General features: G+C 37.2%; 1 protein-coding gene across 3 annotated transcripts in view; it reads right to left on the reverse strand.

Moving 5' to 3' along the window:
- Window positions 1-27128, reverse strand: part of ZFR (zinc finger RNA binding protein) — a 90406-nt gene that overhangs the window by 17328 nt on the left and 45950 nt on the right. For 2 of the 3 annotated variants that reach the window (XM_054488621.2, XM_063664700.1), the window contains 8 exons: window positions 25730-25849; window positions 23636-23781; window positions 18717-18879; window positions 16909-17114; window positions 15995-16145; window positions 13954-14095; window positions 8504-8601; window positions 7544-7639 (listed from right to left, as the gene is read on the reverse strand). In XM_054488621.2, the coding sequence (XP_054344596.1) occupies window positions 7544-7639; window positions 8504-8601; window positions 13954-14095; window positions 15995-16145; window positions 16909-17114; window positions 18717-18879; window positions 23636-23781; window positions 25730-25849 (1122 nt within the window). Of the gene's footprint in view, window positions 1-7543; window positions 7640-8503; window positions 8602-13953; window positions 14096-15994; window positions 16146-16908; window positions 17115-18716; window positions 18880-23635; window positions 23782-25729; window positions 25850-27128 lie in introns of those variants that run through there. The other variant, XM_063664701.1, reaches the window with a different exon arrangement.

The following is a 27128-nucleotide window of genomic DNA, read 5'->3' on the forward strand; positions in this document are numbered from 1 at the left end:
TGAAGACTTTGAAAACCAGGAAAGAACAGAAGCAATCAGGAAATCAGGAAAGAGCAGAAAAATGGTAATCATTCACATCTAACTATTTCCAATAATAAATGCATTTGGCTAAAATGCAGATAAAAGAAAAAATAAAGGTAAGATCTTCCAAAGGAATTAGAGGTAGGAAAAAAAAAAACAACTTCATAGAGCCCCAAATTAGCTTCACATACCCAAATGCTCTCTTGGTTCAGGGGAATATAAATTGTTAGTGAAAGGAAATGGTAAAATAGGTTCAGGAAACAAATGGAGCAAATCCTGCAAAGATAAAAGCTCTAGGAGTCCATTCTTGGATTGAAACCTGAAACTGAAGGGGTGGCAATAAAACCCATCACATTTGGAGTGCCATAGTATATTTGATGAAGACACAGGAGAGTGTAGCCTACATTTGCTAACAAGGCTGCAGGTAGCCAAATCCTACTCCTTTTCATAAGCAATCCTCCAATCATATCTCACAGGGGAAGGAAATGAAGAGTTATCAAAAAAGGTGAGAATAGATTTGCATGACATCTTTGTACTTGTGTGGAACATAGCATGAAAACTAGTGATAAAAATCTATTCTGTAGGGACTCTGGGTGATAGTCACAGGTCAATGTAGGTTCATTAATTGTAACAAACATACTACTCTAGTGTCGGGGAGGCTGTGTATGTGTGAGGGCAGGGGATATGTGGGAACTCTATATGGTTGACCCTTGAAAAACATGAATTTGAACTGCACAAATCCACTTATATGGGAGTTATCTTCCATCTCTGCCACCAGAGACAGCAACATCAATCTTCCTTCCTCACCCTTAGCCTATTCAATAAGAAGTTGAGGGCTGGGCACAGTGGCTCACACCTATAATCCAAGCACTTTGGGAGGCCGAGGGGAGCAGATCACTCGAGGCCAAGAGCTCGAGACCAACCTGGCCAACATGGTGAAACTCCGTCTCTACTAAAAATACAAAAATTATCCAGACATGGTGGCGCACGCACTTATAATCCCAGCTACTTGAAAGGCTGAGGCAGGAAAATCGCTTGAACCCAGCAGGTGGAGGTTACAGTGAGTTGAGATCACACCACTGCACTCTAGTCTGGGCGACACAGCGAGACACGGTCTCAAAAAAACAAACAAACAAACAAAGGAACAAAATGACTTGATGTTAAAAAATTAAGAGGTATACATTATACGCTGTTGAAAGCAGATCTCTTCTTTTAAACAACCAGTTTATAAAAATTGAACATATATTAGGCAACAAAAAAACCTTTAAATTCCAAAAACTGCAAATAGCAGACTACATTTTTTGAATCACAATGCCATAAAAACTAAATTATTATTTACAAAAACAAAAGCAACCCTCCTTCAACCGTGCAGAATATAAAAATTCCCTTGGCTGGGTGCCGTGGCTCACGCCTGTAATGCCAGCACTTTGGGAGGCTGAGGCAGGCGGATCAGGAGGTGAGGAGTTCAAGACCAGCCTGGACAACACGGTGAAAACCCATCTCTACTAAAAATACAAAAGTTAGTCAGGCTTGGTGGCGTATGCCTGTAATCCCAGCTACTCAGGACGCTGACACAGGAGAATCACTTGAACCTGGGAGGTGGAGGCTGCAGTGACCCCAGGTCGAGCCACTGCACTCCAGCACGGGCGACAGAGCAACACTCTGTCTCAGGGAAAGGGTGGGGAAATAAAATTCCCTCACAACTACTGTTGGCTTAAAGATAGTATGAAAACAAATTACAAAGCATTACCTATGCAGCCAAAACTCTTGTGTTCATCTTTAAACTGCAGCTTTAAAACCTCTGTAACTACAGAATAAATCAATGAATCAAGCATCTAACTCAAGAAGTTTGTAAAATAATAACAGAAAACCCCAAGGAAAATAAATATAGAAATATAAAATCATAAGAATAAATTATTAATGAGGATTACAATAGAGCTGATTTTGAGGAGACAAAAAAGCAATAAAACAGATAAACCACTGCCTAAAGAATACAATACTAGGAGCGAATTTTAAATGTCAAAATACTGACATTTTGGTGTTTTTTTTTTAAAGTACTAAAATACTAATGTATTTGTTGTTATATGTAAATGATTTTAAAGATCAGCCAGCAGCTTTCTTCACTTTTGACTTTCTTCACAATCATTTCCCCTGCCATGGCCAATGCTCCTTCAATTCCTTTAACCTGTGCATTCTCTTTTGTTCTCAGTTCTTATGGCTCTCCACCCTCAAAGAAGAGAACACCCTGTGAAGTGCATGGGTGACTCTCTCAAAGAAGGCCTGGGTAGGACCAATCTGTAGTGCTGAAAATCCAGACTGCAAGAGTGGCCCAGATGCAGTGGTCTTGAGAATCTATTCATACAAGTAACAACGTGGACTTACTACAACAGACATAGCTTCAAGGACACCCTGGGTGGGTAGAGGGGACCAAAGTTTAAGAAAGCAGGAAGCAGGATGATGATGTACAATGCCTGTATTTCCATACATTTTTAAAATTTGGGATGGGCACGGTGGCTCACGCCTGTAATCCCAGCACCTTGGGAGGCCAAGGCGGGTGGATCACTTGAGGTCAGGAGTTCTAGACTACCCTGGCCAACATGATGAAACTCTGTCTCTACTAAAAATACAATCAGCCAGGCGTGGTGGTGCATGCCTGTAATCCTAGCTACTCAGGAGGCTGAGGCAGGAGAATCACTTGAACCTGGGAGGTGGAGGTTGCAGTGAGCCAACCTCCAGGCTCACTGCACTCCAGGCTGGGGTATAGAGTGAGACTCCATTTCAAAAATAAATAAATAAATAAAATCTGAAGCTATACAATGCCTACAAATTATTGTATTTAAAATCTATTAAGAATCTAACAAATTCCAAACACCTAAATACTGAAACACCCACATTGCTATTTTGCTCCCATCTGGCAAATACTTTACTGGCTAGTCTAATCAGTGACACAAAGAAGAATTAAAAGCAAACAAACAAACAAGCAAAAAAAAAAAATCCTAAAATAGCGTAACTCTATTGAATGGGTTGATTTTTTTAAGGGAAATATAAATTGCCGAAATTAATCACCAGAGAGAGACTAATTACAATAGGAGAAATTGAGAAAACACTATTCCCTTAAAAGGAATTGGGAAGTGATGATGTCACATAAATTTTTATAAACTGTCAAGAAACAAAGTTTTGATGCTACTAAAACTGCTTCAGAGTTTAAAGAAAGAAAAGCTTCCAAATTATTTTTATAGAGTTAGTGATCACTGCTTCTAAATTTGACAAAGAGCACAGAAACAAAACATAAAAAATTTGTTTCATGTCACTGAGAAATTCTTAAACAAACTATTGGCAAGCAGAACTTAAGAGTTCATTACAACACTTTTCTCGTATGTATGAAGAATCATTCCCAGAATGCAAAGGTAGCTCAATATGAAGAAATCTATTTACACAGTATTAAAAGGTTGAAGGAGAAAAACTATACATTCATGTTAATAAGACTTAAAAAACTGATAAAAGTTCAACTTCCGTTACTGATTCAAAAATTACTTAAACTGGAAAAAGATTGATAATTCAACATGACAAGTAAATATCTCAAATAAAAGGCTATATACCATCATGCTTAATACAGTTTATAGACCAGAAACATTTTTAATACAATCAGGAACGTATCATACATGTCAAGCAGTATTTCTTTTATTCCGTATTTGTTACTCTAGAATTATCTTTTAATTAAAATAGAAAAAAAAAGTATTGGAAAGAAGGCAAAATATCACTTGTAGATATGTCTCAAAGAAAAAAAAAAAAAGAGATAAGGTCTCATTCTGTCACCCAGGCTGGAGTGCCGTGGCACAATCATGGCTCACTGTAGACTTGACCTGGGCTCAATAGATCTTCCCACTTCAGTCTCTCCAGTAGCTGAAACCACAAGCACATGCCACCATGCCGGGCTAATTTTTGTATCTTTTCTAGAGAAAGGGTTTCACCATATTGCCCAAGCTGGTCTCCAACTCCTGGACTCAAGCGATCCTCCTGCCTCAGGCCTCTCAAATAATGGGATTACAGGCATGAGCCACTAGACCACGACTGGTTGATCTTTTATCTATTGATTTACAGTTTTCAAATTAGTTTTTTTTTTTTTTTTGAGACGGAGTCTCACTATGTCGCCCAGGCTGGAGTACAGTGGCACGATCTTGGCTCACTGAAACCTCCGCCCTCTGAGTTCAAGCGATTCTCCTGCCTCAGCCTCCCGAGTAGTTGGGATTACAGGTGTCTGCTACCGAGCCTGGCTAATTTTTTGTATTTTTAGTAGAGATGGGTTTTCACCACCTTGGCCAGGCTGGTCTTGAACTCCTGACCTTGTGATCCACCCGCCTCGGCCTCCTAAAGTGCTGGGATTACAGGCATGAGCCACTATGCCTGGTTTTAAATTAGTTTTTAAGTAATGCACATGTATAATTTATCCTGGTAAAAATTAAACATTACAGATCTCTATACTAGTCATCTCTTCCTCCCACTCCTCAGAAATAATCACTACTGTAAATTAGAATATATCCTACCAAAAATTTTGCTATGTATTTAAATGTACATATACATATCTATAGAAATATAATTCGATGAAAAAAAAGTTCTAAAACAAAGGAGATGTGCCGGGCACAGTGGCTCATGCCTATAATCCCAGCATTTTGGGAGGCCAAGGCAGGTGGATCACAAGGTCAGGAGTTTGAAACCAGCCTGGCCAATATGGTGAAACCCCGTTTCTACTAAATATACAAAAATTAGCCAGGTGTGGTGGTGCGTGCCTGTAGTGTGTAGTGAGCCAAGATAGCCGTACTGTACTACAGCTGCCACTGCACTCCAGCCTGGGCAACAGAGTGAGACTCTGCGTCAAAAAAAAAAAAAAAAGAAAAAAGAAAAAACAAGAAAGCAGGTGTGAACTAATTTGTCGGAATACAAAATCCAGAAATGATAAAAAAATTAATGAATCAAAATTTGTAATGCCAGGTACAGTGGGGCTCAGGCCTATAATCCCAGCAGTTTGGGAGGCCAAGGCGGGCAGATCACCCAAGGTTAGCAGTTTGAGACCAACATGATGAAACCCCATCTCTACTAAAAATACAAATTATTAGCAGGGCGTGGTGGCCCCTGCCTGTAATCCCAGCTACTTGGAAAACGGAGGCAGGAGAATCGCTTGAACCCGGGAGGCAAAGGTTGCAGTGAGCCGAGATCATGCCACTGCACTCCAGCCTGGGCGACAAGCTGTCTGAAAAAAAAAAAAAATTGTAAAAATATGGCAACTTTCGGCCAGGTGCGGTGGCTCATGCCTGTAATCCCAGCACTTTGGGAGGCTGAGGTGGGCGGATCACGAGGTCAGGAGACTGAGACCATCCTGGCTAACACGGTGAAACCCTGTGTCTACTAAAAATACAAAAAATTTAGCCAGGCATGGTGGCAGGCGCCTGTAGTCCCAACTTCTCGGGAGGCTGAGGAAGGAGAATGGCATGAACCTGGGAGGCGGAGCTTGCAGTGAGCAGAGATCGTGCCACTGCACTCCAGCCTGGGCAACAGAGGAAGACTCCATCTGAAAAAAAAAATTAAAAAAAAAAAAAAGTGGTAACTTTCCTTCTCTTTCTTTCTTCTCTTTCTCTCTCTCTTCTCTCTCTCTCTCTTCTCTCCCTCTCTCTTTCGAGACAGAATCTTGCTCTGTTGCCAGGCTGGAGTGCAGTGGTGTGATCTCGGCTCACTGCAACCTCTGCCTCCCAGGTTCAAGTGATCCTCCTGCCTCAGCCTCCTGAGTAGCTGGGATTACAGGTGTGCATGTTGGTCAGGGCAGTCTTGATCTTCTGACCTTGTGATCCACCCGCCTCGGCCTCCCAAAGTGCTGGAATTACAGGCGTGAGCCACTGTGCCCAGCAAAATGTGGTAACTTTCATATAGCAAAAATCATCATAAAGCTGAAAAGTAGACGAAAAACTGGAGAACACAATTTGCAACACAGGTAAAGGCTAATTATTGTAAAAAGAATTACTATAATAAAATGATGAATAAGAAACTGGCAGTTAAGAAAAAAACAATTACAAATGCCAACCATTACGCAATTAAAGAAATACAAAAAATCAGATAGCATTTACATATTTTTTTGAGATGAAGTCTCACTCTGTCACCCAGACTAGAGCTAGTGGCACAATCTCGGCTCACTGCAACCTCCGCCTCCCGGGTTCAAGTGATTCTCCTCTCCTGCCTCAGCCTCCCGAGCAGCTCGGATTACAGGTGCCCGCCACTATGCCCAGCTAATTGTTGTATTATTAGTAGAGACGAAGTTTCACTATGTTGGCCAGGCTGGTCTCGAACTCCTGATCTCAGTGATCCGCCCGCCTTGGCCTCCCAAAGTGTTGGGATTACAGGCGTAAGCCACTGTGCTTGGCGAATACCATATTTTGCCTATTATTTTGTTAACTATTAAGAAGTGTGATAATATCCCAGAACTATGAGAGTGTAAAGAATATAATTAGTCTAATAGTTTTTTTGAAATTTTCAATGACCCAACCTTCTGGTGAACAATTAGTACATGTTCTTTGACCTTGATATTTCAGCCCTAGCAATTTATTCTGCCCTCAAAAGCTTGACAACAATATATACAATGAGGTATAATAAGGATTTAATAGCAAAAGATTGTAAACCTAAATGTCTATCAAATGAACGTAAGTTAAATAAAATACGCCATGTCCATAGAAAGAACGCAGTAGATGTGACTGCCTTTTCAAAGAACTCTAAGATGAGCTTTGTTAAGAAAGTTTTAAACTGTGATAGCAAGGCCATGCTTTTGTTAAAAAAGATTAAAAAAAAAAAAGAACTAAGGTAATCTTGCCTATTAACTCTCATTAATTAAACTCTGGAGTCAATAGGTTGTTTTAATTTTTTAATGAATCCCTGTCTATCTGAATTCTTGCTCTTCAGAAATCAAAGTTTCAAACAGTAATGTACATAAAGATAGAAACATATACTGTATATAGGTATAATTTTTTTCTCCTATAAGAAATCACAGCAGATTGTTAAGATAATCTGTCTTTAAATAAGAAGGCTTTTGGTTATTTCGTAGCTTTTTGCGTTACTGAATCTATCTTTTTGTATTATTTTTGAATAATATATATTTCTGAATTTTTACAGTTCCCAACCACATACATTATTTTAAAAAATGTCCCTGCATAAGGAGATTAACAGTTCTTCAGTCTTCTTTATACATTTGTATATTATATGTAAAAGCCAACTAATAAATGCTGTAATATTTAAAAAAAAAACACTGTGAAAACAGCAAAAAGAAAAAAACACACAAAGAGAAACATCAATGAAAATTCTTTAATTAGTCACATCTGAGAAAATTAAACATTCTAAGACTCCCCCAGGATTTTTCATGAGAAAAGAAAAACTATATTTAGTAAATGCAAATAAGGCTGATAATTACATGTAAACTGAGAGGATAAAAACTGCAGAATTATTTCCTACATGTTTTTACACCATACAGTTACATACTACTTACCCAGCTTGGAAAATCAGACCAAGTTGGAACTCGCTGACAGAGGTCTCGAAGAATGCGTATGATAATCACACAGGACTGCAGACCATTAGCTCTAGCCTTGAGAGCAACACAAAAACCAACTGAATTAATCTTAGAAATACTGAATATATCCCTTGATGAAAAAAAGTTAAAATACCACCGTTCAATGGAAGCTCAGATAAAAACAAAAACAATCACACTTAAAATTGGATTCAATGAGCTGCCATTTACAGCAGTATTTTATGCCAGGGTTAGTATTTAAAAGCTGGTATTTAGGTCAAAGTAAACAGATTATACAAGAATAATATTTCTTGATCCCCTGTGAACCTTGACCTGTGTTCATTTAAAACAGTAAACTTAAAAAAAAAAAAGTCTGCCTACATTAGAAATAAAAGAAAAAGTAAAGAGCTAAAAAGTTTGTCTAGGGACTGAAAGGTTAAGGAAATCTGTTTGGTTTCCCTTCTGTGCCTTTGCATGACTGCAAAGTCACTAAACCAAACAGCTGCTTCCTCACCTTTCACTCCCTACACTTATTAACTTAGAGAAAGAGGGGGAAAAAAATCTTAAAACTATACACAAAGCTTTAAACACATATTCCATTATTTAAAGCAAAGTTAATCTGCAGCCTTATGGAATATAATATATATACACAAACATGTGATGTTCCTAAACAAGTCAACTTTAAATATAGCCACTAAAAATAAAAAATAAAAAAACCCCAACTACAAAACACTCCCCAAACCTAAGTTCATTGTCAAATTAATAATAACTGCAATATGCAGATCATCATACCCAGCTTTCTATGTTAACATATTTTCTGATATTTAATTTAAAATAGTATTGCTTGGGCAGTCTTTTGAAATGTTTAAGCACAGTTAAACATGTTGTACTGAACTACTCTCTCATAAGGCTACAAGAAAAAAGTAAAATGATGTTCCGAACCTGGAACCACTTAGCGTGGCGTAGAGCAGCCAGAGCGTCAAGGCATTTTTGCCTGTCCAAGACGTCCGGTGGGTCTTTCACCATACCCGAGGTTACATCTAAAATGGATTGAATTGGCAAAATGCAGTGAGGAATGGGTGTTTGACCAGGTGAGCAAGACACTTCCTTAAGGTAGCATCAGTGTCACATGAGCCATTTGAGAGCTTGTTGGCACTTTAACATATCCATGGAGTTATTTTCAACAAATTTACATAATCCAATATGAGGAACAAAAGAAAGGTTAACTTATTAATTTAGTAATATAATAAACAATTTCTGGAAATATAAACCCTACCCACCAAAACAAAATCTGAAGGAAAGATTACTGGACACAGTGCACTAGCACAAAGACAACAAGACAAGAGGGAACACAAAAATCCACCTTAATAAATGAGAATATACAATAAACTGAGTTTGTTCAGTACTCTAAATGGTCATAAGTTATTCTGGAGCTAATATAACAAAGAACTGATGATAAATATAGAATGCTCAATATAGTTATAGTTACAGAAAAAAAATGAAGAACCCAAAACAGGCATTTTTTTTTTTTTTTTTTTGAGACGGAGTGTCACTCTGTCCCCCAGACTGGAGTGCACGATCTCAGATGACTGCAACATCGGCCTCCTGGGTTCAAGCGATTCTCCTGTCTCAGCCTCCCAAGTAGCTGGGATTACAGGTGTGCACCACCACACCAGGCTAATTTTTTGTATTTTCAGTAGAGACGAGGTTTCACCATGTTGGCCAGGCTGGTTTTTAACTCCTGACCTCAAGTGATACACCCGCCTTGGCCTCCCAAAGTGCTAGGATTACAGGCGTGAGCCACTACGCCCGGCCCAAAACAGGCATTTCTAAAAGTTTAATGCTCTCCCTTCCACATGAAAATTTTCTTTATCAGAGAGTATGAAATGCCCTTTAAAATTTAAAGTTCCCATAAAGTATTTAAAAAAATGATAAAAGAGAAACAATAGGCAAGCAGAATAGCAAATAGGAACTAGCATGGTTAAACAGAATTAAGAGTGGAAAAGATGCAACAAACAGCATCCTGTGATGATAGATGTGTAGGGTCTTTAAGCTGATTAAAACATAAATGAGCTACACAAAACTTGAGAATATATGAAACTAAACCAGGACAAGAAGTTAACTTTACATTAATATATCATTCATAAAAGTAGACAAAGGGCTATCTTTATATCCATCTAAACATCTGTAAAATGTGTATATTAACAGCAAATCTGCTAATCAAGCTATTAATAAGCAAATGGCAATTATTCCAATCTAATTCACAGATCTCAATGATTTAAATAGTATGAATATTTTCTCAATACAGAAAAATTATATAATCTATTAAATATAATAGTCCTTTGGAAATTATGGGGCATTTAGAATAGTTTAATAATCGAGTATATAAAATGAATATGGACAAAAGAAAAAATACATGATAAAAGTATGAAAAAGTTAATTATCTTAAGAGTACTAGCTGCAGTTCTGGTCAAGTTACTCATATCTCATAAGCATTCAGATATCTAAAAAGATAACTTGTTCTTATTTTGAGTAGATGACATATAAAAAACATATTTTGAAACTGACAGAATTATATTCTCTAAGGTTTCTTTTTCTTAGTTTTTTACTCCTCGAGTAATCAGATGGACACAGATTCTTCAGAAGACATATTTAGAGGAAAGACAGATAATCAAGGAAAACTGTGTGGCATTTTGAGAATAAATACTAAAAGAGGAATTTGGTGCTAAAAAGAAGTTATCAAGACAAAAATATTAGTACTCTCAAAACTTATAAGACCAACTATTGAACCTAGAAATAACCTGAACATAAGAAATAAACTATTCTGTTAGGAATAGATAAAGAAAAGGGACACAAGAGACAGATAACTACGAAGTTTTAAAAAAGAAAAAAAGGCCAGGTGCAGTGGCTCATGCCTGTAATCCTAGCACTTTGGGAGGCTGAGGCAGGTGGATCATCTGAAGTAGGGATTTCGAGACCAGCCCGGCCAACATGGTGAAACTCCATCCCTACTCAAAAATAGAAAAATTAGCTGGGTGTGGTGGCACATGCCTGTAGTCCCAGCTCCTCAGCTACTTGGGAGGCTGAGGCATGAGAATTGCTTGAACCTGGGAGGTGGAGGTTGCAGTGAGCCGAGATTGTGCTGCTGCACTCCAGCCTGGGTGACAGAGCGACTGTCTCAAAAACAAAACAAAAACAAAGCAAAACAAAACAAAACCCCTCACACACACAAAAAAGAAAAAGCTGACTTCCCCAAAGCAGTATTATAACATGCTAAAGAACCTCTTTCTATGTCCCTTATTTACTTGCATTTGCTAAAGCTAGAATGCAAATAGGTGACAATGTGCAATCTCTTTCTAAAATGTTTCTAAATTTCTAATGTTAATTCACAATTTTATTTCCTCCAATATGCAAGAAAATTTTGTTTTGCACATAAGCATTCATAACTTTGGAAATTTTAATCCATGATATAAATTCAAAGATGCCAAGACACCTATTGCAATTTTTTTTTCTTTGAGATGGAGTTTCACTCTTGTTGCCCAGGCCAGAGTGCAATGGCATGATCTCGGCTCACTGCAACCTACACCTTCTGGGTTCAAGCAATTCTCCTGCCTCAGCCTCCCAAGTAGCTGGGATTATAGGCGCCCGCCACCACGCCCAGCTAATACCTACTGCAATTTAAAAACAAATTACAGCTATAAGTAGAAAATTTTTGTTAAATTTAGTGTGGATTTTTGTACCCATTTTCTATTTCAAGTAGATTAACCCCTTATATTCTGCTGAAATCATACTTGTTGCCTAACACCCAGTTAACAAAGCAAAACAAAAACCAGTTAATTTATAAAAACAAAATGCTAATTCTTGTTCTACATGAATGTACTTCATAGATTTTAAGGGGTTAATCATCAATTAGAAGACATGCTGTGTCCACACTATTTTAAGATTAAACGTTAATGGGAATATATTAATTCAAATTAACATGGTCATGTAAAATATATAACCCACTCAACCATTTAAAAACTAGTGTGAACACTGCTCAATTCTAGAAGAGACGAAGACAAAACAAACAAAACAGTCACACAAAGGACAATAAATGCCAGGCTCTGCATCCAAAATCCCTCCTTTATCAAATGGCAGATGTGACACTGAGCTTTTGAAAACCTTGGTCAAAAATCCTTCCGATGTCTTGGCAGCAACCCCTGACAGGATCAATCCCCTCTGCTAGAAGGCTTTGGACCGGGTCTGATAAGCTACAGGTGGGAAAAAACACACAAAATACTTAACTTGCTGCAGAAAAGATTCTGTAGCAAGGGTTAGAGCATTCTGAACATTTCAAGCTTAAAGTCAATTAAATGTTTACTTAATGTTTAACTGTCAAACACAGTATCATAAAACAGATCTGTCATGCGTTTAACAGTTATTTGGACAATGTAATCATTTCCTTTATTAATTAATTTTTGGTATTAAAAAGGACCATTATGCATTAAAGAGACTACCACACAATGCGCAAGTAGTAACTCTCATGATTTACAATTGTTCTTCCGGCAAAGCCTTCCTTAACCCCTGTACTAACTCCCCAAAGCAAGCTATAGGCTTTAAATGATTTTAAGACACAGAGCATTGGGAGCTGCAGTGAGAGAGAATACATACCGTTATTCTGCAGCAAGAAAGAAGCAATCTTCATAATGAAGCTAAAGACATGGTTTACTGCAGTTATCTGCAGCAAGGAACACTATCAATGTTTCTACACTTTGGCACATCCAACTTTTCAGCTCAGTGTCTTGAAGCAAAATCTTTCCATTTTGGACTGACCATTTTCCTTAACATAATATTTATGAAATTCAGAACAATAATTCTAACTCAAGTCTGGGTCAGACAAAAATATAATTTTGTTTCCTTTAGAAGGGATAGGTTATCAAATAATTTACTGCAAATATGATACTATTCACTTTAGACTTTTACAACATAATAAAATGGCTTGATACTGTACAAATTTAATTAAGTCTAAATATAACTGAACAAAATGTATTCTGAAATAAAGTTAAATGGTTATCATTTTACACTAAATATAGCAACATTTATAATGTATCATATTAGTTTTATCAAATCCCATATGCTGTATATGACCTGACCAGATTGACTCAGGAACTGTTTCTCCAGCAACACCCACGGCCAGACCTTGAGTAGAAACTCACGTTCACGTAAGAAAATCCTTTACACAAAACCCATTTAAGATGCAAAGCTTAAGATATAAATATCATCTGATTATGGTATACATGCAAAGTATGTAAAATTAGACATAGCTCCCAATGACATTTTTGGTAAAATGTTCTTTTCCTGGGTTGTGAAAAGCCCAGTGTCTTAAAAAAATTGCTTTGTTATAAGCAAACAAATTTAAAGAAACAGTAATTGAGAGACTACTGATGCTATTTTATACAAATGAATTTTAATATTAAGTATGTAGTACCCTCTTCCTCCTCAACCTGTATCACAAAGAAATATTAGTGTAGACTGTTATTCCATACTCAACAAGATATATAAAAACATGAAAGGAAACAAAGTAAATTTTATCTGACCCATAAAACAACAGAACCAACATACTGCAGACACTGATCATGCTTTTCAGCTTAAAAGCTTTTGAAGCTTTGAAAATGTTACAGAATAGTCCCTAAAGCAACATTGCTGGCACCAGCAGGATTTCATATTCTATAGTTGTAAATTAAGTTTAAAAACCCTGAATTGTGCTGTGACTCACTATCTACATTTACACAGTTTATTTTTCAGTATCTCCAGTGTGATATTAGGGTCAAATGTCCAAATCCTCCTGCTTTAGGATGTTCTGCATTTATGACAGCGCTCCAAGCCAAAGAGCAACCTCAGAGAACTAGAAATATTTACCACAGGACGAGCCAAATCCATTATTACATATATAAAAATGCCTCTTAAAAATGTGTTACGAATACTTAGCCAATTTTGTTTGTGAAAACTCTTGTCTTTTTTGTAAGACAAGGCAAGAGCAAAAACTTCTTAATCCAACTTAAAGTTGTGTCCCCCTAGTCACTAGCAACATTTTAAAACCATTTTTTCATGCATTGACTATGCCAGTAAAAATAATTTTGAAGTTTTTTTCCAGAAATCTGAGGTTAGCAAGAAAAGAAAGAAATCAAGAAAATCAATCATACCATAGTGTTTTATATAAAAATACATCACTAAAAAGAGCATTTACTCTGTGGGAAATTATCTTAGGCAAAACCTGTTGCTAAATAAGTCAAATCTACCAAATTCACATGTAATGCCAGCATGTTGCCTTCTAGGGCTTAATGCCATCTTAAAGAGTAGATAAATGAAAAAAAAAAGTTAATACAAAGTAGAAAGTTTAATGGCTTTCCAACCTCCTTCCCTCATGTTCTCTTCTCGAATAATTGGAGATGTCAGTGTGATAGTGACTTGCATTTTGGGTTCCACACATGAATTCAAAATTATTGCCGCTTCAGATACAGCACATTTTATGTCATACTTCTCAGGGCTTATAACCTGTGTAACGAAGATTATAAGAAACAAATTGGATTGGATCTGTTGTATTAACAAACAAAAGCACTTTCATTATGGCTCTTTCACTCTCTTACTACCCTAACCATTCTATATGAGGACCATCATACACTGCTCCTTCTAGGAAGCCCTGCCATACATGCCAGTATTATTAGTCTTACTCCCTACTTTCAGAATTCTGTGTTGAACTAATATTTACCATTGTTTGTGAGTTATTTGTACATAGGTATGTCTCTCTTAGATGATAAATTCTTGGATAAAAGAAACACTGCCATATTTATAACATATATTTGCATAATTTGAATGAAGCTAAAATAGGTACCTGACCTTAACAGGAGCTACAATTTATTCCCATATTGTACATTTTCTGTGAAATCCACATTTTATCAGGGAGCAGAAAGTCTCAGTCAATATCCAGAAAAACCAGGATTTGCTGTAATTTGGTAGACATGTAATAAGCTCCATTTTATATGAACAAATGAAGACTCTACAGAAACTACATACAGTATTTACAGTATAGTATCTAGGTTTAAATCCTAGCTCTGGTACTTTACAGTGATGCAATGATAGACAAATTATTTAACTATCCTGCACCTGTTTCTGTAAGATGGAGAAAGTAACTGTACCTAACCTATAGGGTGGCTGGAAGATTAAATGAATCAACTATACAAAGCACTTACTATAGTATAAATTAACTATAAATTAATTTTATTTCACTTGCTTATCCACTTATATAGGTGGGTTTGAAGAGTATTCCACTTTTAGCTTAACTGGTTGTTAGTTATTTAGTTATGATATATTCCTTGGTTTGCAGTTTTACTAAGCACCACAATTAGGATCAAGATGTTTCTTGCAAATTCTATGATTCTTCCAAGGCTTCCAAACCTTTTATTTTCCCCCTTCATTGCCCTAGCAGCCTCAACAGGAGTAAGAAGTAAACACACAACAAAGCCAATTCTCCTGGCTCCTGATAATTAAAAAAAAGACTCATCTACAATAAAAAATTTCCCATCTGGAATAATGGTAATATAAAACAAGCAACAGTAAGTGCAGAGTTGTCAGAGTTTTAAGTTTAATAGTGTGCTTCAATGTCCCTTTTGTCATCAGTTGCTCTGCTACAGTAAGGTACTGTTCTAATTCACTACTGTAGAATACATGTTACCAATGAAAGCTGATTCCTTGAATTTAGAATGCTTCATTAAATTGCGAGTTTTATACCCTCAATTATTAAAGGAATCACTATTTTAAATCTCAGTCATTCTGACAAGCTAATACATAAAATTTTTATAAATTTAAGCTTAAAAAAAAGTTTGTTTTTGTAGGACCCAAATAAAATACTCTATTAGTTTTGCATTGCCATGTTTTGCTGGATGGAGACAAAAGAATTATTTCCTACCATTATAAACATGTAGAAAACTGAAAATATTCACAATAAAACTGGGGAAATTAAAATCAGAAAGACTATTTTAGTTACTATATTTTATTAAAAGCATTAAACTAAATAGGCAAGAGATTCATGAATTAAAAAAATTTAACCTTGCTACACATAGGATTTTTTTAAAAAAATCACTTTGTCCTAACAACTGCCTTCTTATGACTCAAGTCTTGGAAAAACAACAAGAGAAGGAAGGCATATGCTACAAGTTTACATTTTTAAATAAATCAGCAAGATGGCTTCATGCCAAATATAATCACTATAAAACCTAAAAAAGATGAAGTAGAAAATAGTTTCATCAGTTTGCCCAATCAAACAAAAAAACTCAAAACAGAAAGTCAAGCCAAAATTTTAAAGGCTGGCTTAGGTTTAAACTGAAGCATAGTCAGTCCCACCAAAAACTTCTGAACCAGACAAGGGGTAAAAATTAACATTTCCATAATACTTACAGCAAGCTGTTTGGGTAGGTTTTCTGCAATACGGCTTAATAATGTCTTTGAAGGTTTCTCTGAGCACAGCAAAACAAGGTTGACATTTCTATCTCCTCGGAGAAGTAATCCTTTTGCCAATACTCCCACTCGCAAAACTCCTTTCAAAGCTCTGCAGTAAAATAAAATTATGTTATGATATTTCTCTGCTTAACCAGAAGCATGATATTCTGTAAACATACAATAGTAAGTGAAATAACTTTTGTACCATTAAAATTTCCATCAACCGCAGTAGAAAGACATCCAGCATTTTTAGAACTATACTTCATTTAAGCAATGTGGATAAAAAAATAAGAAAGAGCTAAGTTCTTTACAGAAAGACAACTGCAAAGCAATGGACATTAACACTTCTGTTTCTTATTTCACAAGTCAGAATAATAAGAGTTATGTTTAATGTAATACAAAAATATTTCCAAATGGTAAAAGGAAAATAAAAAGTTACAGCTAATAATGCAAACTTGATATAAAGACACTGCTAAAGCTTAGGCTTAATCATGCTTTATAGTCAGTGCTTTAAGGAAATAGTTATTAAAACAAAGACTGAGTGTGGGGCAGAAGCAACAAATAAATAAAAACAGAAAAACAGCAGCTGAGTACAACTGTAAAACTATAATGGCTGCTTTGAAATAGACTCAAAATAGTTTATATAAACTTAAAATGAGTACAATTACAAGGTTAGAGACTGCATGTGGCCGTGGAACTGTGTATTTCTATTTTTGCAAGCAGCTGCTGAATACATGAAATATCTAACACAGGCATGGTTAAAACACATAGAACTCACACCAGAGTTACCAGTCATAAGCTATATTTCAAATGTAAGAAGTCCGCATAAGAAAAACCAAAATTACACATGGTAAATAACTTTCAAAACACACCTGTCTTTACTTCCCTCTTTCTTATCATCTCCCTCTTTGTTCTTGTTCTTCTCATGTTCAGACAAACTGTCTGAAACGAGTTTTAAAGCACGTTCAGTAATAGAAACAATTTTCTGAACTGCCTGTAACTCCTCTTCAGTTGGATAAATGGTGGCATGTTTTGTCATTACATAACGGTCATCAGATGAGTCAGGACGACGTAAGGGCTACAGAGAAACAAAGTTGCTCAATTTAAAAAAAAGTTTCCTGAGCAAAAGCAAATTATATTTTTCAACTATACATATTTGTTTTATCTTTTCAATAAGAAAGGCTTTATCTTCTTTTTTCAATTTCAGTAAAAACAAAAATGCAAACTATGGAAAGTTATACCATCAAGACTATATGTATGTATGTATGCATGCATGCATGCATGCATACCCACTTTGTCTCAAAACAAGTAACATTTATAATACATATAAACCTAAAGCTATGAAAATGCTCTTTACTCAATCTTAAAAACCAGTGATTCTGAAACTTTCTTTGCTTTCAGTAATTCAAGTCTCACAATTGCCAACCCTCTGAGCAAAGATAAATGAGAGAATAGGTTAAAGAAAAGTCTACTTTTTTCTTGTAACTGCTCTATAGAGGAACAAATCTTGTTTTTGGTAGACTGAACTTACACAAGATGTCCCTTTTACCCAGCTTCTGCATCTCTCAAGATGCAGATTTTTCCTATAGTCTTAATAACATATCAACTCTGGGGCTTATCTTAAAACCATTTTATCTACCCCTTATCTTTCACTCAATTTAGAAGTAGTAGGTTTTAGATGGTCAAAACTGGAAGAAGGAAAAAAGATTCTAAGCCATTGGTAATGGAAAAATAAGAATAAATTTCTTTTTATTTAAAAAAAATTTTTACAGACACTGGGTCTCCCAATGTTGCCCAGGCTAGTCTTGAACTTCTAGCACCAAGCCATCCTTTCACCTTGGTCTTCCTAAAGTACTGGAATTATAGGCATGAGCCACTGCACCCAGACCAGTAAGAATAAATCTAAAGACAAAGCAGTTGCCTTCAACATTAGTTGTTCCTGACAGGTACAGAGGCTCATGCCTGTGTCCCGGCTACTCGGGAAGCTGAGGCTTCTGTGAGCTCTATGATCATGCCACTGCACTCCAAAGGAAAAATAAGAAAAGAAACAAGAAAAAAAATTAGTTGTTCCTGCTCATGTAAGGAAAACCAAAGGCAAGAGTCTCATGTGAAAGAACAGTTGGCATAAAAAGCTCCGTTCCCATTTGGCATATACTGAAAATAAGAAAGATTGCCAGAAATTCTATGAGGTCCTTATACAGAAGACACAGGAACATATTCCCTTCCTGTAAAAAATGGAGGAAAGATTCTAAATCAGATTAAAAACTTGTATCAAGCTGGGTGCGGTGGCTCATGCCTATAATCCCAGCATTTTGGGAGGCCCAGGTGGACGGATCTCCTGAAGTCAGGAGTTCAAGACCAGCCTGGCCAACATGGTGAAACTCTATCTCTACTAATATTACAAAAATTAGCCAAGTGTGGTGGTGAGTGCCTGTAATCCCAGTTACTTGGGAGGCTGAGGCAGGAGAATTGCTTGAACCTGGGAAGTGCAGGTTGCATGCAGTGAGCCGAGATCATACCACTGCACTCCAGCCTGGGCAACAGAGCAAGACTCTGTCTCAAAAAAACTACCAAGATTACAAGATTATTAAGTCTAAACATTAGCCCCTCCAAAATTGTCTTCTTCTAATGCTGAACCAGTCAAACTTTCACCCCTTATATCACCAACGTGGACACTCACTGCAGGCCCCTGAGGCTGAGGAGGCATGCCTGGTCGGACTCCCAGAAGGCCTAATGGGCCTGGAGGACCATGAGGATAACCTCCATCTGGCATTCGGCGGCGATCATCCCAATGATGTTGTTCTTCCTCCATTCTTCTCCAGTACATGTCCTCTTCATAACGTCTGAAACATAAAGAATGACATTATAAGCATATGAGGAAAAATACAGGCCAAGAACTTGCATCCATAGTGACATAAAAAGCAATAAAAAACCCCACCAACATCAGCCTAGCTAAAATTTCTTCCCAAATGTATATGATTTTCCGTGTTTGCTTTCATTGTGAAGTAAATGAAAGAGAAAAGAGAGCATGAAAAGCGGAAGAAAATTTCAGCCTGAGGAAAAAGTAAAAAGAACAGGCATCAGAAACCTCACAGTTTCTTACAACCTCTCTCCTGCTTTAAGTATGAATTAGAAACCCAATGCCACCTAAAGGAGGCAGGCCAACACTGTGAGTAAATGATCTGAAGTGCACATATCACATTTGGGAATTTTCTTCATGTCCTCAAAGAAACATGCTCTTTCCTATGTCTCTACTATGAAGAAAAACAGTGCAAGGCAGTGATAAATGGCAGGTCATAGTCAGTCTCACTGTTGGGGACACATTAAGGGTGTTGGGAATTATGGTAAAGTAGAAAGAACATGTCCTGGCTAGAGGTAACAGCTGCTGCAACTCAGCTCCTATTAATTGTTGCCATAAGGGAATACAACAGTCCCCATCATCCTCATCGCCGTGGTTTCAGTTACCTATAGTCAACCATAGTATACAAATATTGAACAGAACGTTCCAGAAAGAAACAATTCATAAGTTTTAAATCTTGTGCAATTTTGAGTAGTGTGATGAAATCTTGCGCTGTCCAGCTCCATCCCACCTATGAATCATCCCTTTGTCCAGCATGTCCACACAGTATACACCCTACTAGCCTATTAGTTGCTTAGTAACTAACACCGTTATCAGATGGAAAACATATAGTATATACAGGGTTTGGTACAACCTGTGATTTTAGGTATCCACTGGTGGTCTTGTAACGTAAACTCCCTTGGACAAGGAGGGACTACCGCAAAGGCTGTATTGCTGAGGTCATCAGGATTTTTGTGAAACTTCATGGTTGCTGGTTCAGATTACAAAATACTATGCATACCAAATATAACACCTCTGAGCTGAACTCAGAATGTGGGCAACTAGTGTATAGCCTCTGCTTTACTGACCAACATTTGCAGAATCTACTTTTTTTTTTTTTTTTAACCATCTCCTCCCCTCTGCCCTCCCAGTTCTTTCCTCATTTTCAACTTCAAACTAGGATACCAATAATTCCCAAGGGAAACCACGTGTCTACAGCATATTCTGTTAACAATTAGGTTAAGGTTTTACTAACGTAATCTGTTAACACATAAGAAAGAAGTGTGCTTCCTGACTACCATTATAGAAACTACCAATTTCCTCAGGTTGGGAATAAGCAGTGCTTTTTTTTCCTTAAATTGGCAGCGTCCCACTCTGTCAACCAGTGCAGTGGCGTGATCACCGGTCTCTACAGCCTTGACCTCCCATGATCAGGTGATCCTCCCACCTCAGCCCCCCAAGCAGATGGGAATACAGGTGTGCACCACCACGCCCGGCTAATTTTCGTATTTTTTGTAGAGACGGGGTCTTGTCATGTTGCCTAGGCTGGTCTCAAACTCCTGGGCTCAACTGATTGCCCGCCTTGGCCTCCCAAAGTGCTGGGATTACAGGCAGTGTGTCACCGTGCCCAACCAGCAGTGCTTTTTAGGATCAACCAACTGGGGACTGATAGAAACCATTCTTCTATCTATGCTATTTAGGCTTTGAGGAAAAAATGAATAAAAACAGCTTAAAGGTTCTGGAAAATCCTGTTCGTTCCAGTTTCTAATAGTTTACTGTTGTTGCTAGCAACGTTTAAGTCAAATGAGGGCAGGGACCTTTATCCATTGTTTACCAATTTGTGCTCACTACCTAATACAGTTCCTGGCACATTGTGGATGCTTAATAGTTGGTATTATCAGTGAAAGAGGAAAGCACTGTATAATCTAGCTATAGAGGAGAATTCCCAATATGTTACAAAGGCAGAAACTTCATAAAGGACATAACTGATAAATGTTATGTGATAAATATAAACCAACACATACATAATAGTAAAAACTATTTAAAGGTAACCTATAAAAAATGATTAATAATAACAACGTAAGAAACGTCTGTACAAATCAACAGGTAAGAAAAAACAAGCAATTTACCACAAAAGTATAAATAGCCAAACATGAAAACAATTCAAACTGAAACAAAATGGCTATCACATTTAATTGGTAGAGATTTTATTAAGCTGTAGCAGAGGTTCTCCAGGTACAATCCAGGGACTCCAAGTGGTCCCTGAGACCCTTTCAGGAGATCCATGGGGTCAAAATTATTTTCACAATAAGGCCAGTCGTGGTGGCTCATACATGTAATTCCAGCACTTTGGGAGACTGAGGCGGGCAGATCACTTGAGGCCAGGAGTTTGAGACCAGCCTGGTTAACCTGGTGAAAGCCCATCCCTACTAAAAATGCAAAAATTAGCCAGGCGTGGTGGCAGGTGCCTGTAATCCCAACTACTTGGGAGGCTGAGGCAAGAGAATCACTTAAACCCAGGAGGTGGAGAGTGCAGTGAGCCAAGATCGTGCCATTGCACTCCAGCCTGGGCAACACAGCGAGACTCTGTTTAAAAAAAAAAAAATTATTTTCATAATAAATACTAAAGACACTTATTTGCTCTTTCATTCTAAGCATACAGTGAAATTATCCAGAAGCAACACGTGTTATTCACCACATATGAACACAAAAGCAAACATGAGAATCTTGCTGCCTTCTGTAAACCAGACATTAAAGAGATGTACAAAAATGTAAAATAGCATAACTTTTCCCACTATTCTGTGGAATAATTTTTTTACTGTATTTTATTGATTAAATATATTGTGTAATATTTTAACAAATATACATGTAACCATATTTCAAAAAATAATTAAAATGTCATTTTAAAATGAATTAACAAATATTTAAATTTCTTAGTTTTAATTTTTTTTTTTTTTTTTTTGAGACGGAGTTTTGCTCTTGTTGCCCAGGCTGGAGTATAATGGCACGATCTCACCTCACCGCAACCTCCTCTTCCCAGGTTCAAGTCATTCTCTTGCCTCAGCCTCCTGAGTAGCTGCAATTACAGGCATGCGCTACCATGCCGGCTAATTTTGTATTTTTAGTAGAGATGGGGATTTCTCCATGTTGGTCAGGCTGGTCTTGAACTCCCGACCTCAGGTGATCCACCCGCCTCACCCTCCCAAAGTGCTGGGATTACAGGCATGAGCAACTGTGCCCGGCCAGTTTTAATTTTTAATACAGTAAGTCTTGACAGATATAACCCACATAAGGACTCTTTGGAGTCCTCGATAATTGAGGATGAAGGATCCTGAGACCAAAAAGTTTTGAGAACCACTGAGTTATGCTATCCAGTATAGGCAGACATGTGAGTATCCTTCAAACATTTCCATTTCCAATGTTCTATTATTAGCAACTAACGATAATGTATGCAGTAATATCGCCTCAATAGGTTCACAGACTTGGTGAAAGAAACAAAAAAGTGCCTCAAGGAGGGTCAATATATTAATAACTATAATAAAGAAACACTGGAAACTACCTAAATATCTAAACAATAACAACAAGAATTGATTATGAAGAAAATTTTACATATGCACAAAAATTACTATGTCCTCATGAAAAACAAAATAATCCAAATTTAGTTTTTAAAGTTGAAGATATGTAAACGAAAAAAGTGGATTATGAAAATACGTGTATAGTATGTTTCTGCTAAAACTGTATTTTAAAAGTTATACAAAAATATTCACAGCGGCAATATCCATAATAGCCAAAGTGTGGAAACAAGTTGCATGTCCATCAACTAATGAACGAATAAACAAAATGCAGTACATAAGGATGTATTATTCAGTATTATTTAGTCATAAAAGAAAATGTAATACTGATACATGTTACAATCTGGATGAACCATGAAAACATTATGCTAAGTGAATGATGCCAGACACAAAAGACCATAGACTGTATTAAGTTGATGCAAAAATAATCGCGGTTTATACCAAATGAATTTACTAATTCAAATCGTCATCTGGCACAAACCGCGATTACTTTTGCATTAACCTAATATGATTCCATTTATATGAAATCTCTAGAACAGGCAAATCTATAGAGACAGAAAGGTTAGAGGTTGTCTAGGGCTGGGGCTGGGGGAGATACTAGGTATGTGGGACACATGGGGAATTATTGTTAATGGGTACGTGATTTGAGGGTGATGAACTGTTCTAAATTGATTGTGGTGATTGTTACACAACTCTGTCACTGTATAAGTTTAGAAGATATGTTATATTTCAATAAAACTTAACATTTATATCTTTATATATATATAAATGAATATTTGAAATATGTTTTCTTAATTCTCCTTCCCTGTAGCCACTAAAGTTTCTTAATGGACATTATTAACATGTAGAATCTATCAAATCTTATACTTCTATCAGGTAACGTATGTCTATTTTGCTTGTTTGAAACCGAGGCACTTATTTATAATATGAAACTATTTCTTCATATGTTTAATTTATAAAAGATGCCACTTAAACATATAACTCTAATACCAAGTCCACAGTAAAATATTAGTATAGCCAGTAACAATTTTAATGCATGTCTTTCCTAGACCTAGGATCTTCCTCAAGAGTGAAAATTGGAAGTAAATAAATCTGGATTGCTTTGAATGGGAGTCACATGCCCAGAATGGCTAAGTTTTTAAGAAAGGCTGAACCACTTACCAGGCTATTAAAAGTTAAAGATATTACCTCATTTCCATTCTCCAACGCTCCTCTTCTTCTCGTCTTCGCCAGTACTCCTCCTTCTGCATTTGCTTCCTCATTTTCTCTTCTTGAATCTTTCTTGCTCGAATACTAGGCTTTACTTCTACTTGCAAATCTGGATTTACTTTTTTCTATTAATATAAATAAGACATTAAAAAAATAGCAGCCCCAAAACAATCTACATGTATTTTTAATCATACAATTACACGTATTCTTTAATCACGGAGGCTTTTAGTTGCAAGTTTCCCACTAGAGAGTAAAATCAATATAATTAAGGTAAATCAGAGAAAAGAATCAAAATACATTAATAAAAATTATGTAAAAAGTATGTAACTTAGTGCTGATGAACAAAAAGTCATGAAATCCTTAGAAAAACTAATGGATATTTAATTTTACTTTACATTTGACCCTTGAACAACAGGGGTTTGGGGTTTGAAGTGTATGAATACACTTACATCTATGCTGCTAAGTTTCTTCTGCCTCTGCCACCCCTGAGAGAGTTAACACCAACCCCTCCTCTTCTTCCTCAGCCTACTCAACTTGATGAGGATGAAGACCTTTATATGATGACCCACTTCCACTTAATGAATAGTAAATATTTTCTGATTTTCTTAATATTTTCTCTTCTCTGGCTTACTTTATTCTAAGAATACAGTATATATGAGATACACATGACATACCAAATATGTGTTAACATAAAAATAACTATTTATGTTATCAGTAAGGCTTCTGGTCATCAGTAGGCTTTTAGAAGTTTTTAGGGAGTCAAAAGTTATAAGCAGCCTGGAATCCCGGCACTTTGGGAGGCCAAGGCAGGCGGATCACTTGAGGCCAGGAGTTTCAGACTAGCCCGGCCAACATTGTGAAACGTTCTCTAGAAAAATACAAAAGCTAGCCAGGCACGGTGGCACATGCCTGTAGTCCCAGCTACTTGGGAGGCTGCGGTGGGAGGATCACTGGAGCCCGGGAGGTTGCAGTGAGCCATGTTCATGTCATTGTACTCCAGCCTGGGCAACAGAGCAAGGCCCTATCTAAAAAAAGAAGGGGAGGCAAATTTTTGACTGCGTGAGGGGCCCCTGACCTCCATGTTGTTCAAGGGTCAATTGTAACTGTTTGTAAACAGATGACTCTAAATGTCTATGTTGGGCTTAAAAAGTTTCTTTCCATATTTAAGTACTACCCTTTTACACTGTTTTAATTTTCACCTCCTCCATGTTTAAAACAGAAAACATGGATCTAGTACATCAATCCAGCTTAGTTAAAAACTTCAAATACAGGCCGGGCACGGTGGCTCACGCATGTAATCCCAGCACTTTGGGAGGCCAAGGAGGGCGGATCATGAGGTCAGGAGTTCAGGCCAACCTGGCCAACATGGTGAAACCCCATCTCTACTAAAAATACAAAAATTAGCTGGGCATGGGGGCGCATGCCTGTAATCCCAGCTACTCGGGAGGCAGAGGCAGGAGAATTGCCTGAACAGGGACCCAGGAAGCAGAGGCTGCAGTGAGCCGAGATCATGCCACTGCACTCCAGCCTTGGCTACAGAGCGAGACTCCATCTCATTAAAGAAAACAAAAACAAAAAAAAAACAAAAACAACAACAACAAAAAACCTTCAAATACAACATCTGATTTATCTTAACATTTAAAGTGTATTCAGTGAAGAATTCCTACGCTAAGATAAGTGAAGGGATTTTCCAACCTATCAACTTGTCTTAAAGTTCATTTTGGTGGGAATTCTACCAGATAAAGAAGGTGGATAAAGAGTTGAGACTTTTTTCAAACATTTTATGTGAATTAATTATCTTTACATGATTGCTTGGTCCAGGCAATGCTTCAGTTTTTGCCACAATTACTAAAACTGATGAGAATGTTATTCTTCTTTAAGTATAAAAATGGATAAATAAAAACCAAACATCCATCTGAGTCTATCAACATGACATGCTAATCTTAGAATGGGACATCATGGACTTGGCAAGCTGTGTTTAGATGCTTTGTTTTGCATATAGAATGCTCTGGGTGTTTTTTTTTGGTTTTTGTTTTTTGTTTTAAAGAAGGTAATAGCTGAAATTTTACTCACTTTATATTGAAGTCTGTGTCTTCGCCCTTTTAAGTGCATCTCCTTAGCATTGGGATCATTAAAGCTGCACTCACATAATTTACAATGGAAGCGAATTACTTTTCCTTCATCGTTTCGTACCTTGGTGTGGAAAAAAAATTCAAGAATCATCATAGTTGAAGATGATATCATTCATAAACCCCCACATATTATTTGATGAAGTGGTACACAGAAAGAAGTGGCAATGTCTATTACTTTTTTTTTTTTTTTTTCCCAGGATAGAGCCTTGCTCTGTCACCCATGCTGGAGTGCAGTGGTTCGATCTCAGCTCACTGCAACCTCAGCCTCCTGGGTTCAAGCGATTCTCCCGCCTCAGCCACCCAAGTAGCTGGGATTAAAGGTATGCACTACCACGACCGGCTAATTTTTTTTTTTGTATTTTTAGTAGAGACAGGGTTTTACCATGTTGGCCAGGCTGGTCTCAAACTCCTTGTGATCCGCCCACCTTGGCCTCCCAAAGTGCTGGGATTACAGGCATGAGCCATCGCGCCTGGCCTATTACTTTTTAAAAGGATAGAAACTGTAGAAATGGGAATGAAAAGTTGGAATTTTAGCATGCAAGATGTGATAGCATATGTCTGCTCTTGTATCTCTCTTTTTTTTTTGAGACAGAGTCTTGCTCTGTCGCCCAGGCTAGATAGAGTGCAGTGGTGCGATCTCGGCTCACTGCCAGCTCCGCCTCCTGGGTTCACATCATTCTCCTGCCTCAGCCTCCTGAGTAGCTGGGACTACAGGTGCCCGCCACCACGCCCGGCTAATTTTTTGTATTTTTAGTAGAGATGGGGGTTTCACCATGTTAGCCAGGATGGTCTCGATCTCCTGACCTCGTGATCCGCCCGCCTCGGCCTCCCAAAGTGCTGGGATTACAGGCGTGAGCCACCACGCCTGGCCACTATCTTTCAATTTAATATTTTTGTCTATATGTAAGCATTTAGATTTAAATGTAGCTAGATGTCTTAAATTTTCTAATAGTTACTGAGTAATTGCTGCTGGCCAAGTATTGTTCTTGAAAATGAAGATAAAGAAGAATAATAGCATTATTTTGGTATACAAAATTTCTCAAAGCTCAAGGTTTTATAATATGTAACTTTATGGAATGAAATTTTTTCTAACTGAACAGTTATAGGAGGACAAGTAAACTTGAGTCTTACTATGAATACTAAGTTCAAATTGTGCAGGCTTTAAGATCGGTTCTGAATGTAATTCTCTGAAGTTTAGGATTAAACAGTATCATCAAAAATTGGGTGTTTCGGTTGAGAGTTTTGTTTTTTTTTTTTTTGAGATAATCAAATCTTACTCCTTTAAGAGATGAAACTTAAAAATCAGAATTATTTCTGAACTAATTATAAATTCTATAACC

The sequence above is a fragment of the Pongo pygmaeus genome, chromosome 4, assembly GCF_028885625.2.
Source record: "Pongo pygmaeus isolate AG05252 chromosome 4, NHGRI_mPonPyg2-v2.0_pri, whole genome shotgun sequence".
NCBI classification, from domain to species: Eukaryota; Metazoa; Chordata; class Mammalia; order Primates; family Hominidae; genus Pongo; species Pongo pygmaeus.